Source organism: Mobula birostris, chromosome 3 (assembly GCF_030028105.1).
Source record: "Mobula birostris isolate sMobBir1 chromosome 3, sMobBir1.hap1, whole genome shotgun sequence".
Lineage (NCBI taxonomy): Eukaryota > Metazoa > Chordata > Chondrichthyes > Myliobatiformes > Myliobatidae > Mobula > Mobula birostris.
This window is the reverse complement of record NC_092372.1, coordinates 67,607,160-67,624,842: the sequence shown is the minus strand read 5'-3', so window position 1 is coordinate 67,624,842 and position 17,683 is coordinate 67,607,160. Positions and strand designations below refer to the sequence as shown.

Genomic DNA, 17,683 nt, shown 5'->3' with positions numbered 1-17,683 from the left:
TTCCAACCACTCTCCTGGGCCAGGGTCTGAAATTCGTTTGCATAATTGGCTGCTAGCTGTCACCCCTGTTGAATCTTCATCATCATCTGTGGCTCGGCTGGCCCTGGCAGGGTGATGAAACACCTTCTTCATGGCAGCCCTGACTTCTTCTGAATCCAAGCAAATATCTGACCTATGTTCCCAATGCGCATTGGCCCAGGCCAGTGCTTTTCCAGTTAGAAGAGAGATAATGAAGGCCACCTTTCCACTCTGTGAAGGGAACCTGGACAGCTGGAGTTCAAATAGTAATGAGCATTGGATGAGGAAGCCGTAGCAAGAACCTGGGTCACTATCGAATCTCTCCAGTGTTAGAAGATGGCTCCGCAGAGCGATTGACAGCCTCACCTGAGTGACTTTGGCTTCCCTCCTGCAATAGTTGGCAAGCAGCAAACTGGAAATTGTGTATATCCAGGCTCTGTCTGGAAATTGTCTCACTGTGGCTGGCCACAGCAGATGAAGTGCTCCAATACTCCACTGGTTCCATGTTGGCTCAATTGTACTGTGACAAGAGTGCTTAACGAGGAAGGTTTAGATCCAAATGTATGGGTATCCGAAGCAAGGTTCGAGACACGGAATCAAACTGGATCAAAGCACAAAACAAACACTATGTGATAACACTAGTAGGCTTACGATTGAGCACTGAACCTATGCTCAGGTGTTCCTTAAATTCTCAATTCTTGGTGCCTAAAACATGAATATCAATTAACAGGAATGTCCTAAGCCCTGAAAGAGGCCACACTAGTTATCCGTACTGCGGAGAGTTAAAGCATTTAAATGGCGGAAGCTGGCGTGGTGGGAGCATCTCGTAATCCTTGTTGCCTCGTGTGTGATATGCTTTTCCTTTCATGTAGTCAAGCAATGAAGTCCACTGCCTGGACCACTCTGGAGGGACCAGAGCCCATTAGTAAGGATTCAGTTCTTACTACCATTGAATTAGTGAGCAGCTATAGAGCAGGGAGGTAGAAGGCAGGCTGAAACCTACAACCACCAAGGCCTTTGAGCATGTGTCTAGAGCAGAGCCAGTGAACCATTGTTAAAGTGTGTGTCCAGATTGGCAATAACCTTCTTCAAAAATTTTCTCACATGCCATAGTAGTTTTGAGCAGAGATTATCATTGATTAATGAATTAAAAACAATGTTTATGGACTTAATTTTAGGAAAAAGGGATGAATCCTGTTACTCATTTGTGTGTATTCATTAATAAATGTACACAGACAGATTGAAATAAATGAAGCATTTTGGAAAAGCTGTTCAAAATTGTCAATATGAATGTTTTAAAAAGACAATTGAAAACTAACCTCATTTCTAAATAGTATTGTTATTATACCTTATATAACATAAGAAATGTGAACATGAAATTATAAGCTTTAGTGTTTTTGTATGAAAGATCAAGGAAAGGAAAATAAACACATTTTACTCTCAGTGAGACTTTCTGTTGCTGCACTAATGACGACAAATATTTTATATCCGGCTTATATTTGGTTATTTTGAGAGCCATGCATGTAGCCCTGGTTTTATCAGTAAGTCTATTCATATGTACTTTTATTATCCAAATATTAATGTTTATACCCGGTCTGTGAGGATTTCAAAACCTATCACCCAATGTCACGTGTTCTTGCAACTATTTAGCTGGCTGAAACCGGTGTGAGACATTTCCTGTGAAAACATTGCACTGCTTTCAGGTTGTAAAAAAAAGTCATTTACTTCTTCATTTGGCAGAAAAGATAATCATTGAAACATAGAAACATAGAAAATAGGTGCAGGAGTAGGCCATTCAGCCCTTCGAGCCTGCACCGCCATTTATTATGATCATGGCTGATCATCCAACTCAGAACCCTGTACCTGCCTTCCCCCCATACCCCCTGATTCCTTTAGCCACAAGGGCCATATCTAACTCCCTCTTAAATATAGCCAATGAACTGGCCTCAACTGTTTCCTGTGGCAGAGAATTCCACAGATTCACCACTCTCTGTGTGAAGAAGTTTTTCCTAATCTCGGTCCTAAAAGGCTTCCCCTCTATCCTCAAACTGTGACCCCTCGTTCTGGACTTCCCCAACATCGGGAACAATCTTCCTACATCTAGCCTGTCCAATCCCTTTAGGATCTTATACGTTTCAATAAGATCCCCCCTAAATCTTCTAAATTCCAACGAGTATAAGCCTAGTCGATCCAGTCTTTCATCATATGAAAGTCCTGCCATCCCAAGAATCAACCTGGTGAACCTTCTTTGTACTCCCTCTATGGCAAGGATGTCTTCCCTCACATGAGGGGACCAGAACTGCACACAATACTCCAGGTGTGGTCTCACCAAGGCCTTGTACAACTGCAGTAGTACCTCCCTGCTCCTGTACTCAAATCCTCTTGCTATGAATGCAAGCACACCATTTGCCTTTTTCACCGCCTGCTGTACCTGCATGCCCACTTTCAATGACTGGTGTATCATGACACCCAGGTCTCGTTGCACCTCCCCTTTTCCTAATCGGCCACCATTCAGATAATAATCTGTTTTTCTGTTTTTGCCACCAAAGTGGATAACCTCACATTTATCCACATTAAATTGCATCTGCCATGAATTTGCCCACTCACCTAACCTATCCAAGTCACCCTGCATCCTCTTAGCATTCTCCTCACAGCTAACACTGCTGCCCAGCTTCGTGTCATCCGCAAACTTGGAGATGCTGCATTTAATTCCCTCATCTAAGTCATTAATATATATTGTAAACGACCGGGGTCCCAGCACTGAGCCTTGCGGTACCCCACTAGTCACTGCCTGCCATTCTGAAAAGGTCCCGTTTATTCCCACTCTTTGCTTCCTGTCCGCCAACCAATTCTCTATCCACATCAATACCTTACCCCCAATACCGTGTGTTTTAAGTTTGCACACTAATCTCCTGTGTGGGACCTTGTCAAAAGCCTTTTGAAAATCCAAATATACCACATCCACTGGTTCTCCCCTATCCACTCTACTAGTTACATCCTCAAAAAATTCTATGAGATTTGTCAGACATGATTTTCCTTTCACAAATCCATGCTGACTTTGTCTGATAATTTCACCGCTTTCATAATGTGCTGTTATTACATCTTTGATAACTGACTCCAGCAGTTTCCCCACCACTGACGTCAGGCTAACTGGTCTATAATTCCCCGGTTTCTCTGTCCCTTCTTTTTTAAAAAGTGGGGTTACATTAGCCACCCTCCAATCTTCAGGAACTAGTGCAGAAGCTAAAGAATTTTGAAAAATTATCACTAATGCATCCACTATTTCTTGGGCTACTTCCTTAAGCACTCTGGGATGCAGACCATTTGGCCCTGGGGATTTATCTGCCTTTAATCCCTTCAATTTACTTAACACCACTTCCCTACTAACATGTATTTCCCTCAGTTCCTCCATCTCACTGGACCCTCTGTCCCCTACTATTTCTGGAAGATTATTTATGTCCTCCTTAGTGAAGACAGAACCAAAGTAGTTATTCAATTGGTCTGCCATGTCCTTGCTCCCCATAATCAATTCACCTGTTTCTGTCTGTAGGGGACCTACATTTGTCTTAACCAATCTTTTTCTTTTCACATATCTATAAAAGCTTTTACAGTCAGTTTTTATGTTCCCTGCCAGTTTTCTCTCATAATCTTTTTTCCCCTTCCTAATTAAGCCCTTTGTCCTCCTCTGCTGGATTCTGAATTTCTCCCAGTCCTCGGCTGAGCCACTTTCTCTGGCTAATTTTTATGCTTCTTCTTTGGAATTGATACTATCCCTAATTTCCCTTGTCAGCCACGGGTGCACTACCTTCCTTGATTTATTCTTTTGCCAAACTGGGATGAACAATTGTTGTAGTTCATCCATGCGATCTTTAAATGCTTGCCATTGCATATCCACCGTCAACCCTTTAAGTGTCATTTGCCAGTCTATCTTAGCTAATTCACGTCTCATACCTTTAAAGTTACCCTTCTTTAAGTTCAGAACCTTTGTTTCTGAATTAACTATGTCACTCTCCATCTTAATGAAGAATTCCACCATATTATGGTCACTCTTACCCAAAGGGCCTCTCACGACAAGATTGCTAATTAACCCTTCCTCATTATTCAATACCCAGTCTAGAATAGCCTGCTCTCTAGATGGTTCCTCGACAAGTTGGTTCAAAAAACCATCCCGCGTACATTCCAAGAAATCCTCTTCCTCAGCACCCTTACCAATTTGGTTCACCCAATCTATATGTAGATTGAAGTCACCCATTATAACTGCTGTTCATTTATTGCGCACATTTCTAATTTACTGTTTAATACCATCCCCAACCTCACTACTACTGTTAGGTGGCCTGTACACAACTCCCATCAACATTTTCTGCCCCCTTAGTGTTATGCAGCTCTACCCATATCGATTCCACATCCTCCCGGCTAATGTCCTTCCTTTCTATTGCGTTAATATCCTCTCTAACCAGCAATGCTACACCACCTCCTTTTCTTTCATGTCTATCCCTCCTGGATATTGAATATCCCTGAATGTTGAGCTCCCATCCCTGGTCACCCTGGAGCCATGTCTCTGTGATCCCAAATATATCATATTCATTAATAACAATCTGCACTTTTAATTCATCCACCTTATTACAAATGCTCCTTGCATTGACACACAAAGCCTTCAGGCTCGCTTTTACAACACTCTTAGCCCTTATACAATTATGTTGAGAAGTGGCCCTTTTTGATTTTTGCCCTGGATTTGCCGGCCTGCCACTTTTACTTTTCACCGTACTACTTTTTGCTTCTACCCTCATTTTACACCCCTCTGTCTCTCTGCACTTGTTCCCATCCCCCTGTTGTGAACTAACCTCCTCTCTCCTAGTCTCTTTAATTTGATTCCCACCCCCCAACCATTCTAGTTGAAAGTCACCTCAGTAGCCCTCGCAAATCTCCCCGCCAGGATATTGGTCCCCCTAGGATTCAAGTGTAACCTGTCCTTTCTGAACAGGTCATACCTGCGCCAAAAGAGGTCCCAATGATCCAAAAACTTGAATCCCTGCCCCCTGCTCCAATCCCTCAGCCACGCATTTATCCTCCACCTCATTGCATTCCTACTCTCACTGTCGTGTGGCACAGGCAGTAATCCCGAGATTACTACCTTTGTGGTCCTTTTTCTCAACTCCCTTCCTAACTCCCTATATTCTCCTTTCAGGACCTCTTCCCTTTTCCTATCTATGTCATTGGTACCTATATGTACCACGACCTCTGGCTCCTCACACTCCCACTTCAGGATATCTTGGACGTGATCAGAAATATCCCGGACCCTGGCACCAGGGAGGCAAGCTACCATCCAGGTCTCTGGACTGCGTCCACAGAATTGCCTATCTGACCCCCTTACTATCGCGTCCCCTATTACAACTGCCTTCCTCTTCCTTCCCCTACCCTTCTGAGCTACAGGGCTGGACTCTGTGCCGGAGGCACGGCCACTGTCGCTTCTCCCAGGTAAGCTGTCCCCCCCCCAACAGTACTCAAACAGGAGTACCTATTGTCAAGGGGCACAGCCACCGGGGTACTCTCTATTACCTGACTCTTCCCCTTCCCCCTCCTAACCGTGACTCACTTGTCTGCCTCCCGTGGCCCTGGTGTGGCCACCTGCCTGTAATAATCATTATGTATCTTTGTGTTATGGGTGAGGTTTGAAGAATCAAAGGGCAGCACTGCAGGTCATCTACAGGCCAACAAAATTTTTGTGTACGTCATCTTGAGCACATATGCCAGGGGTTCGCCATCCCTGGTCTAGAAGGATTCCTGACGTCCTGCGAATGCAAATCAACCAAATGTCTCCTCTATGGAGCTTGACTTTTGTTTTGCACTGAATTGGGTCTAGAAACAGCATTTCTTTAGGCTCGATACTAATTAATTGGAAGTTAAAAAGAAAGTAAATTATCCTTTGTTAAAATGTGTGCTATTTCTCTTAGTTGAGTATTTATATTTCTTGTATTAGGCAGGAAGTGTACCATACAGTATGCATTGTCAATTGGTTCTTGGTGAGGACCAGCCCAGCCAGCAAAGGCTGAGTGAAAGAAAGGAACAGAAGCAGTTGCTTTTATACAGTCCTTCTCGTGAACTCAGGTGGTCTTAGAGTACCTCAAAGTACAGCGTAAATTTATTTAAACCAGTGATTCCCAATGTGGCAGTTATGTGTCCTAAGGGGGCATTAGGGGAAATAGAAGTCATTGGGGGCATTCAAGATTCTTAGGGTGGGAGTAAGCGACACTCTAACTTGAAGCACAAGCCCTGACCAATCGTGTCAACTGGCTGCCATCATCAACATCCGATAGGCACTCCCAGTTTGTGTTAATTTTTTAATTTTAATTTGGCCCCGTTAATGATGGATAAATATGTATGGCGTGATCTCTGTGAGTCTGAAGGTGGTGAAGCCTTGAATTCTAATCCTGCTAAGAAACAGTAACTACAGAAAGTCCGTCAGTACAATATTACATACCTGGAGTATGGTTTTATTCCATTCCTGTCAGATCAGTGACACCCCATGTCTTATTTGTAATACTGTACTGTATAATGAAGCCATGATGCCATCACGATTGCAAGAACAGTTCTATAAAATACACCCTGAAAAGGCTACTTATGGTAATACACAGTTCTAGAAGATGAAAGAAGCATTTGAAAAGCATTGTACATTTGAATCATTTGCCAAGAAAGCTAAAAATGATCTTGATAGTGGTCTCGTTGCTTCTTAATAACATTTCCAAAATGATAGCTAAGTGTGGAAAAACTCATACAATTGGTGAAAGATTAATAATGCCCGCTGTATAGAAGTGCTCACCACTGTCCTCAAAATGGATACCAGTATTTTAAAATCAGTTCCCCTAAGTAATAACTCTGTAGCTAATCATACTGACAAAATGAGTGAAGACATTGAGTATCAACTATGCACAGAGCTACAAAGAAACAGAATTTAGGATACACCTGGATGAGTCAACTCTCCAAGGCAATGAGGCATTGTTAATGGTATAAGTATGGTTTATCAAAAACAGAAGAGTTTGTGAAGAGATTCTCTTTTGTAAAAAATTAAAATCAAATATCAATGGAGAGTCAATCTACAATGAGCTGAAAACATATATTGGGGATAAAAGTATTCTAATTAGGAACATGATTTCTTGTGCAACAGATGGAGCAGCATACATGACAAGTCGCCATGCTGGTTCAGTAGTGTTTATGAAAAAAGAAATTCCAAGTCTGTTTGCAATCCTTTGTGTAATTTATCGTCAACATCTTGCAGCCAAAAACCTCAGCCAGCGACTTCTCAAGTATGACTCTTGTAATATCTACTGTCAACAAAATTAAAGCTCTTCCATTAAATAGCAGAATATTTCACCAGTTATATCAAGTTAACAATGAAGAGTGAATGCTTGCTTCTTCACCTTGAAGTGCATTGGCTGTCAAAAGTCTGCTGTTTAAAACATGTCTTTGATATTTTTGACACTGTGGTTGAATTTTTGCTCAAGGTCAACAAGAGCTTGGGAAACAAGATTGAACTTCTACATGGAGATGTGGCGTATCCAGCCAATCTGTGTGACAAAAAGAACATTCTAAATATGAAACTACAGGTTGAGAATTTCAATTTAATCCAGGCAAAAAGGGCAGTGTCCACTTTTATCAGAAAATTGGAAATGTATAAGTAAAACATTGGGAAAAGAATGTTCTCACAGTTGCCTTGCATGGAAAATATGGCACTCTGTTTCACAAATGGTAATTTACAAGAGTACTGCTTACACCTGCAGTCACTGAAGAAGGATTGATTCAAGGATTTGAACAATCTGGAAATTCCGGACTGGGTAATTAACCCATTTCTTTGCAAGCTGGAAGAACAGGAAGAGAGCTTGCAAGAAGAAATTATCGAAATTCAGAATGTTGAAGAAGCAAAAATGCTTTACAAAAATGTCAGCTTTTGTGGTATGTGGCTATACCGTCATACGAAGTTTCTTACTCTTTGGAGAAGAGCCAAACTGCTCTTCATTGCATTTCCATCCTCGTACCTTGTTGAAAGAGGTTTCAGTGCAGTGAACCTCATATTCAGAAAAATCGGAAACCGCTTTGACATTGTTATGCATGGGGACTTAAGGCTTTTGCTGTCACAACTGGAACCAGATAATTTAACGCTTGCTAAAAACCACAACTTCAAGGATCACGTTAATATTGAAACTGCTGGGCAGCGCACTGGTACTGTGTAAGCCCGGTTTAAAGACAAATAAAAATTTAAAGCAGAATCATGTTCCTGTAGTTTCTCATGTTAGCATATGGTAGACATACTTTTACACTATGGGGGCACAGGAAAGTATATTGTGCCTAAGAGAGGCCTTGGCAAGTAAGAAGGTGCTATAGACCTTTGAATTCCTCACCAGAAGTAACATCTACTCCTCAATGGCAATCAACACAGGCACACCTCAAGGATACATGCTTAGCATACTGCTCTACACCCATGACTGTGTGGCTAGGCACAGCTCAAACGCCATCTATAAATTTGCTGATGACACAACTGTAGTTGGCAGAATTGCAGATGGTGATGAGGGGGCATACAGGAGTGAGATAGATCAGCTGGTTGAGTGGTGTTGCAACCACAACCTTTCACTCAATGTCAGTAAGACCATGGGATTGATTGTGGACTTCAGGAAGGGGAAATTCAGGGATCACCTACTAATCCTCATCGAGGGATCAGCACTGGAAAGGGTGAGCAGTTTCAAGTTCCTGGTTGTCAACAGCTCTGAAGATCTATCCTGTGCCCAGCATATTTATGCAATTATGAAGAAGGCATGACAGCGGCTATATTTCATTATGAGTTTGAAGTGACGGTATGTCACCAAAGACACTCACAGATTTCTACAGAGGTACTGGAAAGAGCATTCTAACTGGTTGCATCACCCTCTGGAATGGAGGGGCCGCTACATAGGATCAGAAAAAGCTGAAGAAAGTTGTAAACTCATCCAGCTCCATCATGGGCAAAGGCCTCCTGAGCATCCAGGACACCTTCCAAAGGCAATGCTTTAAAAAGGCTGGATCCATCATTTAGGACCCTCATCACACAGGACAAGCCCTCTTCTCATTGTTACAGTCAAGGAAGAGGTAAAGGAACTTGATAACACACTTCTATGTCGGGCCTGCTCAGGCAGGCTCCTCTCAGTCCCCACCCAGCTAACAGGAGTCACCTCTTCCTATAGATGCTGCCTGGCCTGCTGCGTTCACCAGCATTTTTTATGCGTGTTAACAGGAGTCACCTTCCAACTCATCGCCTGCAGCCTATTTAAACCCAGCTCTCATCCACAGTCCTTGCTCACTCATACAAATGAGCCAGCTTCGGTGTCTCCTGGAAAACCAACTGTACTGCAAATTAGAGAAATGCTAGTTACATAACCCAGTCATTTCCTTCCTGGGTAAGTCCTTTAACCCAAGGCATAACCATGGACCCAGAGAAAGTGTGCATGGTCATTAAATGGCCCTGGCTGCAGTTCCTCAAACAGATACAGCACATCTTGGGCTTCTCCAATCTCTACCGATGTTTAATCAGGAGCTACTGCCAAATAACCACTCCCTCACGTCCCTCACGTCCCTCTCGTCCCTCACAGATAAAATGCTTTGCTGCCGTGGGTCACGCTTTTGAGGAGTTCAAGGCGCACGTCACTACTGCTCCTATTCTCCACCATCCAAACACTTCCAGACCTTTTGTGATAGAGGTGGATGTATTTGACATGGATGCCGGGACCATCCTCTCCCAGCGAGGACTGGATGGGAAGACATACCCTTGTGCCTTTTTCTCACGGAAGTTCTACTCAACAGAGAGTCATAATGGAGTAGGAGACAGGGAGCTACTCACCTTTAAATGGACCTTAGAGGAATGGAGTCATTGGCTGATGGGGAGCACCATGCTCTTCCTGATCTGGATGACCACCAGATCCATGTTTGGGTTGCCGGGCCCTAATCTTAGAGCAGTTCAACTTCACAATTGCCTGCCGACCCAGCTCCAAGAACATTAACGCAAATGCTCTGACACGACAGTTTGACCCAGTTAAAACAGAGATTGACCCCCAGCTTATTACTTCATCTTTGCAGATCCTCACCCTGATCATCTGGGATCTTAAGAACCAGACCTGCCAGGCCCTACAGCAGGAGCCTGCTCTGGTCAACACACCTGACAACCACATATACATGCCAGCACTCTGAGACACTCCATTGGGCCCACCCCTCACCCCTCACTGGCTATCCAGGCACATGATGGACCTATTTTTCGTGATGCCAGTCCTGGTGGCTTCCATAATTGCAGATGTACATCAGTTTATCACTCACTGCCCGCCATATGCCTAGTCCAATTCCATCATCCATTGACCCCCTGGGCTCCTTCTGGTCCCTTGACACCTATAGTCCCACATTGCTATGAATTCTGATGAGGCTATGGTGGACCGGTTGTCCAAGTCAGCCCATTTCGTTGCCCTCCCCAAACTTCCCTCAGCCACAGAGATGGTGGACCTGGCTGGTTCTCCAACATGTAGTTCTCCTCCACAGACTCCCTCAGGACTTTGTGTCAGACCAAGGCCTACAATTCGTCTCCTGCTTCTGGCGAGCCTTCTGCTTCTTCTCCCACACCTGAGTAAGTTTGTCCACTGACTATCATCCGGAGACCAACATTCAGTCATAAAGAGCCAATCAGCAATTGGAGAAGAATCTGCGATGCTTCACTGCCTCTGACCCTTCCACATGGAAGAGGTATCTGCTCTGGCCTGGGTTGTCCAACAATTTACACATCTCCTCTGCCACAGGCATGTTAGCCTTTAAAGTGCTTCAAGTCTACCAACTCCATTGTCCTCTGTGAGGAGCCAATGATGGATGACCTTCCACCAGGGCCCTGGTTCACCACTGCTAGAATGTTTGGAAGAGAGCATGGAGGACCATCCTAGCTGCCGGCCGAGCCTACTGCCACCAGGCTAACCATCATCGCTGCTCAGCCAGACTAATTCAGACTCTGGACACTATCTGGTTGTCCACCTCCGGAAATCTGCCCCTGCACACCAACTCCTGTAAGCTCTGGTCCCAGTTTGTTGGTCTCTTTAAGATTACACATTACATCAACCCAGTCACTTACCATCTCCAGCTGCCACTATCCCTCAGGATCACACCTACCTTCCATGTGCACTGCATCAACCCCATTGTCCATAGACCGCTCAACCCAACTGACCTGAACCTCCAGAACCAAGGATGGTGGAAGGTGGTCCAGTGTACACAGTTCACTGGTTGATGGATTCATGTCGTCTTGGATGGGATCTGCATAGCTGAGAATACAGCCCAGAGGAGAGATCTTTGGTGCCATCCAGTTACATCTTGGATCCATTGCTCATTGTCAAGTTCCACCAGACCCATCCCGATTGCCTTTGGCCATCTGGTGCTGGCCGTAGGAGGGGGTGTCTTGTCAGACCTGTGCATGCAGGCTCCATCCAGCTAGCAGAAGTCCCCTGCCACTCATTTCCAACGCATCACCTGCAGCCTATTTAAACCCATCTCTCATCCACAGTCCTCGTTCTGTCATACAAAACCCCAACCAGCCTCATCCAGTTGCTTCAAGCCTTCAGTTACCTTGTTGCCTTGTCATGTTAAGTATCAGTTCCCTCTTGTTTTATAGCCCCTTGCGGTTTGTTATTTTGCAGTTTATTATTAAAATGATCTCTCACCACTAAGTCATCTCTGCTGCCCTCTCTTTGGGTCAAGACTCCCCTAATTTTCCTGATAATTCAATGTTTCAGGAATAGCTTCTTCTCCTCTGACATCAGATTTCTGAATGGACAATGAACCCATGAACATGACATTGCTCTTTTTTGTTCTCTTTTTGCGCTATTTAATTTATATCTTTGCATATACTTGTTGTAATTTATAGTTTTATTTATTATTATTATTATGTATCACAATGTACTGATGCCACAAAGCAACAAATTTCACAAAATATGCTATTGATATTAAACTGATTCTGATTCAATCATTCACCACATGGTAACTTAGTGAAAATTGATATTTCAGAATATGAAGCTAACAATGACCTAGTCTTGGTATAACAGAGTGCAGTGCAGGAGTAGGAAAGTAATACTTATGTAATCAATCAGCAGGTCTCCATGTACTGAATGTCATTTGTAGTTACATAGCACCCACTAACCTCAATTACATTCTGGATAATAATAAAAAATATTTCCCTTATATGGAGAACTGAGTGTGACAGTGACTGTGGAATAGTTCAGCCTCCGCTCAATTAAACCAGTTGTATTCTCACAAAACCAAAAGATACAAATTTAGACCACCATGCGTTTCTTTTACTCTCCCTGGCTGGTCGTTGAAGAGTTTTTGTTTGTGTTTTCTCCTGCTCCTTTTGTGCTGCATCTCCATTTGTTTCTGCATTCATTCTGTACTGAGGATCATTGGAATTGGTCAATTTCAAAGGAATGTATGCTCTGGCAGGAGATCAGATGCTACACTCATTTGGCCTAATATTTATTCAGCAGGAGTCTTGGTAATGTGGGGAAATCTGGCAGCGTTGGGGTCTAATAGTCCTGTTGAATTTAATGACAAGAGATGAGTAATCTTTCTCACAGTTCCTGTCTAAGAGTTGGTCAAAATTGACAGGCTTTTGAGTGGGAAAGCCAGTGGCTGGAGGCCGCAGCTGGAGACCATTTGGATGTGCCAGAGTACAAAGGAACTGTAAGAAATCTGCTGGAGGAAGGGAGCACATCAGGCAGCATCAGTGGGAGGAAAGGAACTGTCGATGTCCAGGTCAAAACCCTGCATCGAGGACCACTGAGTTCCTCTAGCAGGTTGTTGCTTTACGTTCCAACATCTGTAATCTCTTGTGTCTGCAAAGAAGCTACAACTGATCAAAGGAAGGCTGGATATGTGAGGGCCCAGAAGTGGACTGCTGCTGCTCTCTTGACCTAGAAGAGATGCAGTATGACGTGTTTACATTCCCGAGGGAGCCAGCCGCTCAGCCTTCCACTCCATTACTGCATTTACCCAGCGTGGCCAGCTAAACTCAAGCAAGACTTTCAGCCGTAAAAGCTGATTTAGTATCACGTCAACAGATAACCAGCACCTGATTTACTGTGCTACAGAGGAAGAGAGGGGAGAGAAACTTTTGGTGCATCGTACAACCTTGCCAAGTTCAATGGGTCCTGGGGCCCCTGGATTGACTTTGAGCTGGTGCAGCACCTGTGGGAGGGTTTGGCTGCAGCTGATTGTTGGTTTCAGGGGGAACAAGCTCTCAAACTGCACGTAGATAGGGGGCTCATTTTAGCACTCCGGACAAATGAGCTTTGTCAGCCTATGAAGCTGTGTGGGTAGAAAGGAACCTTGCGGCCACCTCTGCACCCCACCACCTTCCTGCTTCCTCAAGCCAAGCTGCGTGTGTGAAAGCACTGGAGGTGATCCTGAAGATTGTGGGCAGCCTCCGCACTTCTGAATCATGGCAGAGAGACCAATGCTGCCAGCAGGTGTCCACCTGCTCGGGCTTTTCTAACCACATTGGCCCCCAGGTGTATCTACAGCACTGCCACGCTGCTGAAGGTTTGCCTGGTGCTGTGGATATAAATGTAGGTGGTGCTAAACCGATGTGTAGCCCACTGCCACCAGGGGCAGGCTGCTGCTGCAATTACTTTCCAACCTAAGCTTCCAAATACTTCCAAAAGCATAACCTAATATTTTCAAATTATTTTCAGAAGCTTTAAAATTATCATTTGTAAACGTGACATAATTTTGGGTCTCATCTAACCATCTTGTAAATTGTGTTGTTACCTCATTTTTTATTAGTTGGGTCTTTCCTTCTCTGCCTAATTTACCTCTTCTTCCCTAGCAGTAAACCTGAAGAAACTGTCCTTAGTGATATTTGCACAGCTGAGTATTATCGAAGGAGCCCCTCTCCTGTCCTGGTTGCCCACACTGTAACTATAAACGAAAGCATTCAGGATCCCAGCGAGGAAGCTGAAAAGGAAGACGAGCGAAGCCCAGATGCAGAGAAAGATGACATGTTGAATCGCCGGATAAGAGCCACCTCCAAACAGGGCAGTGCTGCCTTCAATAAATTTCTCCCAGTCCCCAGTTCACAGCAAGGCCAGACATTGGGTGGAATTAATAAAGAACCTGAGCAGTAAGTAAAGAAAGGAAAAATATCCAAGGATGAATTTCTGTGGACGTGAGCTACTTATTTTGTTTATAGCCTGACAGTTTGCTGTGCTGCTAGAGTCTGAAATACACTTAAAACCATCTAATTCTTTGTGTGGGAATGCTGCAAGTAGTTAACATTTGCTTAACTTCATCTTGATTAGTCTGACACCTTGGCTGTTGAATTGCATTATTGAAACTTGTTTCATATCCTTTTGATATCAATGAAAAGTCAATTTTTCATGTAGTAAGTAAGTCTTAACACGCATTTTGTGCAGAAGGGGGGCTATGATTTGTCCTAGAACTGTTATAATTTTCATTGCTTGGCATCGTTATTTTAACCTGATATTACACCATTTGTTTTAAAAAAAGGTTACCCCTTTACTAACACCTGAAAAGGGGGGTGCTGCTCATCTTCTAAATGCAACAATAAGGGAATTCAAAATCCAACATCTTCAAATTATAATTTCTGAAAGTGAACGATAGTAATGAATTATGAGAGATTTGTTATTGCAGACACTATTTTATCCTGTTGAGGGATAATGGGCATATCAGTGGAACCATTTGTATTTTAGTTGAATAATAGGTCACAGGTGTGAGTTAATGTCACCTGACAAATGGCTTTATTCATAGGGGATATGTTATTTACAGAGATATTTTAATGCAGTGTGCTGAAAGGGAATGAGACCAGGTAGAATTTTTTGGTAAAAAGGAAATGTTTTGATTCAGACAAACTTATTTTCTAAAGTTGGGCTATACTGTATATCTATCATTATACATTCATTAAATGGCCCAGAACAGCTGGTGGTGAGCTGTCTTTCAGAATTGCTGTAATCCATATGGAGAAGATATGACTCAACAATGAAGTAAGGTAATATATTTCCAAATCAGAATGATGTGTGATTTGATGAGAACAGATTCCAAAGTGCCTGTTGCTTTCTTCTTTGAATACTGATAGAAGGTGTCAGTTTGGGAACTACTGTTAAAGAAATCTTGACAAATTACTGTAGATGGAGAAACTGAATGTGACAGGTAGTGGATGGGATGACAACTATGTTGGTTGCGTTATACTGTTCTGTGCAATTTTATGTCGTGTCTCTGAACTAAACAACATATTTAATTTCTTGAATTCATTCTTTATTGTTTTGTGACATTAGTAAAAATTTCCATGACAAATATTTTGAATGCAGGAACTGAAATTGTACTCTCTTTCCATTTGTTTGTTTTACCTGTTTGCTTATTGCTGAATCATTCCAAAAGGATCTGATATTTGCAATATTTGTTAGGAATATCACTGTTGTAATTTTAAGTTATCCATTACTTTGCTGTGTTTAATTTATTTAATTCTTCCCTAAATTATGAAAAATTGCACATTAATAATGTAACATTTTCTCTAAAATAACAAAGTCTTAATCTTTTCTAAATATAGTCAAATCGTTTGAAATGTGCCTTTGGAAATATAACCCAAGGGCTTCAGTTTTATCTGATCTTTATCATTGAATTCTTGGTGTCTTGGAATTCATGGTGTTATAAGATTACGAAATACACTTGGAAGTCAAGTTTTGGAGATGTGCAAAATAAATCCATAATGCAATAGTAAATTAAAATTTGCACTAATTAAATATAAGCACAATGAGTCGAAATGAAAAATTGGCTTCTGTGTGTTTAAAATTTAATGAGCCAAAATAGGCAGTATACAGTCAAGCTCAAATATTTTTATTTATTTGTTTTCCCTGTATATCCCAGAGCAGAGTGATTATTATTATTCATGCAAATACCTTTTTGAAATCATTTGATTTGGCAAAGGGTGGGCAGTCCTCCAACATTCCTTTCCTCTCTTTTGTTTGTATCTTTCCCCAAGTCCATAGCAATGTGTCTGAAATACATCATTGCACGTAAATGTCTAATGCCCTTTCCTATATTATGTAGTCCACTTATTCTGCTGTCAAATAGAATTTTGTCCAAATGTAAAAAAAATGTTGAAAGCGCTCAGCATGACAGGTAGTGGCTAAGGGGACAAAATTAAGATTTCAGTGTGATGATTGTTTTGGCAGCTTGGTTGGGTTTGCTAAATTCCTGAAACATCTAACTGAGATGTTACTCAGCAGGCCAGATTCTTGCGTTCCAATTTTTCTACATGATATACCAGCCAGGACATATCACCCTTAAGAATGTGGTCATCCATTTGTCCAGTAAACTAGCATTTGAAACTGATTATAAATCACTTATTGAACAATAATTTAATCTCTAACTTTAATGGTATAATATTGGATCAAAAATCATTTAATGGCTCTGGGCCTGTACTTGCTGGAGTTTAGAAGAATGGGGGGGGGGGGCAGTTTCATTGAAATTCTACTGAATATTAAAAGGCCTAGATAGAGTGGATGCAGAGAGGATGTTTCCAATAGTGGGAGAGTCTTGGATCAGAGAGCATAACCTCAGAATAAAAGGATATCTATCCGTTTAGAACAGATGAGGTGGAATTTCTTTAGCCAGAGGGCAGTGAATCTGTGGAATTCATTGCCACAGATTGCTGTGGAGGCCAAGTCATTGGATATATTTAAACCAGATGTCGATAGGTTCTCAATTTCTAATGGCATCAAAGGTTATAGAGAGAATGCAGGAGAATGGCTTGAATGGATAATAAATCAGTCTTGATCAACCTGCAGAACAGACTCAATGGGCCATTGCTCTTATACCTTATGGTCTCATAGTTTAAAAGTAAGGGAAAAAATGTTTAAAATTGTGTTTAAGAACATAAGAAATAGGAGCAGGAGTAGGCTATCTGGCCGGTTGAGCCTGCTCTGCTATTCAACAAGATCTTGGCTGATCTAGCCATGGATTCCTCCCCACCTACTTGCCTTTTCGCCATAACCCTTAATTCCCCTACTTTGCAAAAACCTATCCAACCTTGTCTTAAATATATTTACTGAGGTAGCCTCCACTGCTTCATTGGGCAGAGAATTCCACAGATTCACCACTCTCTGGGAAAAGCAGTTCTTCTTCATCTCTGTCCTAAATCTACTCTCCCGAATCTTGAGGCTATGTCCACTAGTTCTCATCTCACCTACCAGTGGAAAGAACTTCCCTGCCTCTATCTTATCTATCATTTTCATAATTTTAGATGTTTCTATAAGATCTCCTCTCATTCATTCTTTACTGTTAGAAATTCTTTGAATAGATAGATTGGGCAGGGAAACCTAAACATAAAACACTTGAAACTTGTTTGAGTGTTACCAAGTAGCTACTATTAATATTTACAGAAACTTAGGGGTTTTGCTGAACTAATGAAGATGTATTTATCTCTAATTAGGAGTAGCTGTTCCCAAAAAAAAAAGAAATATGATTGGGAAAATATTTCAGATGTCTTCTTTGGATTTATTTAGTAAATTATACAGTAATTAGGCTATTCCTTTTAATTGAGTGACATTGTAAATTGCAATAAATTGTGTATTGAGAATGTCAGGAAACAATTGTATTTGGAACTGAA

General features: G+C 42.2%; 1 protein-coding gene across 11 annotated transcripts in view; it reads left to right on the top strand.

Annotated features, from left to right (window-relative positions):
• LOC140195095 (LIM and calponin homology domains-containing protein 1-like) overlaps positions 1 to 17,683 on the top strand; it is a 384,102-nt gene that overhangs the window by 293,507 nt on the left and 72,912 nt on the right. For 8 of the 11 annotated variants that reach the window (XM_072252807.1, XM_072252805.1, XM_072252801.1 and 5 more), the window contains one exon: positions 13,886 to 14,179. The exons of 1 other annotated variant lie outside the window; for it this stretch is intronic. In XM_072252807.1, the coding sequence (XP_072108908.1) occupies positions 13,886 to 14,179 (294 nt within the window). The remainder of the gene's footprint in view (positions 1 to 13,885; positions 14,180 to 17,683) is intronic. 2 more of the 11 variants (XM_072252808.1, XM_072252799.1) reach the window with 1 other exon arrangement.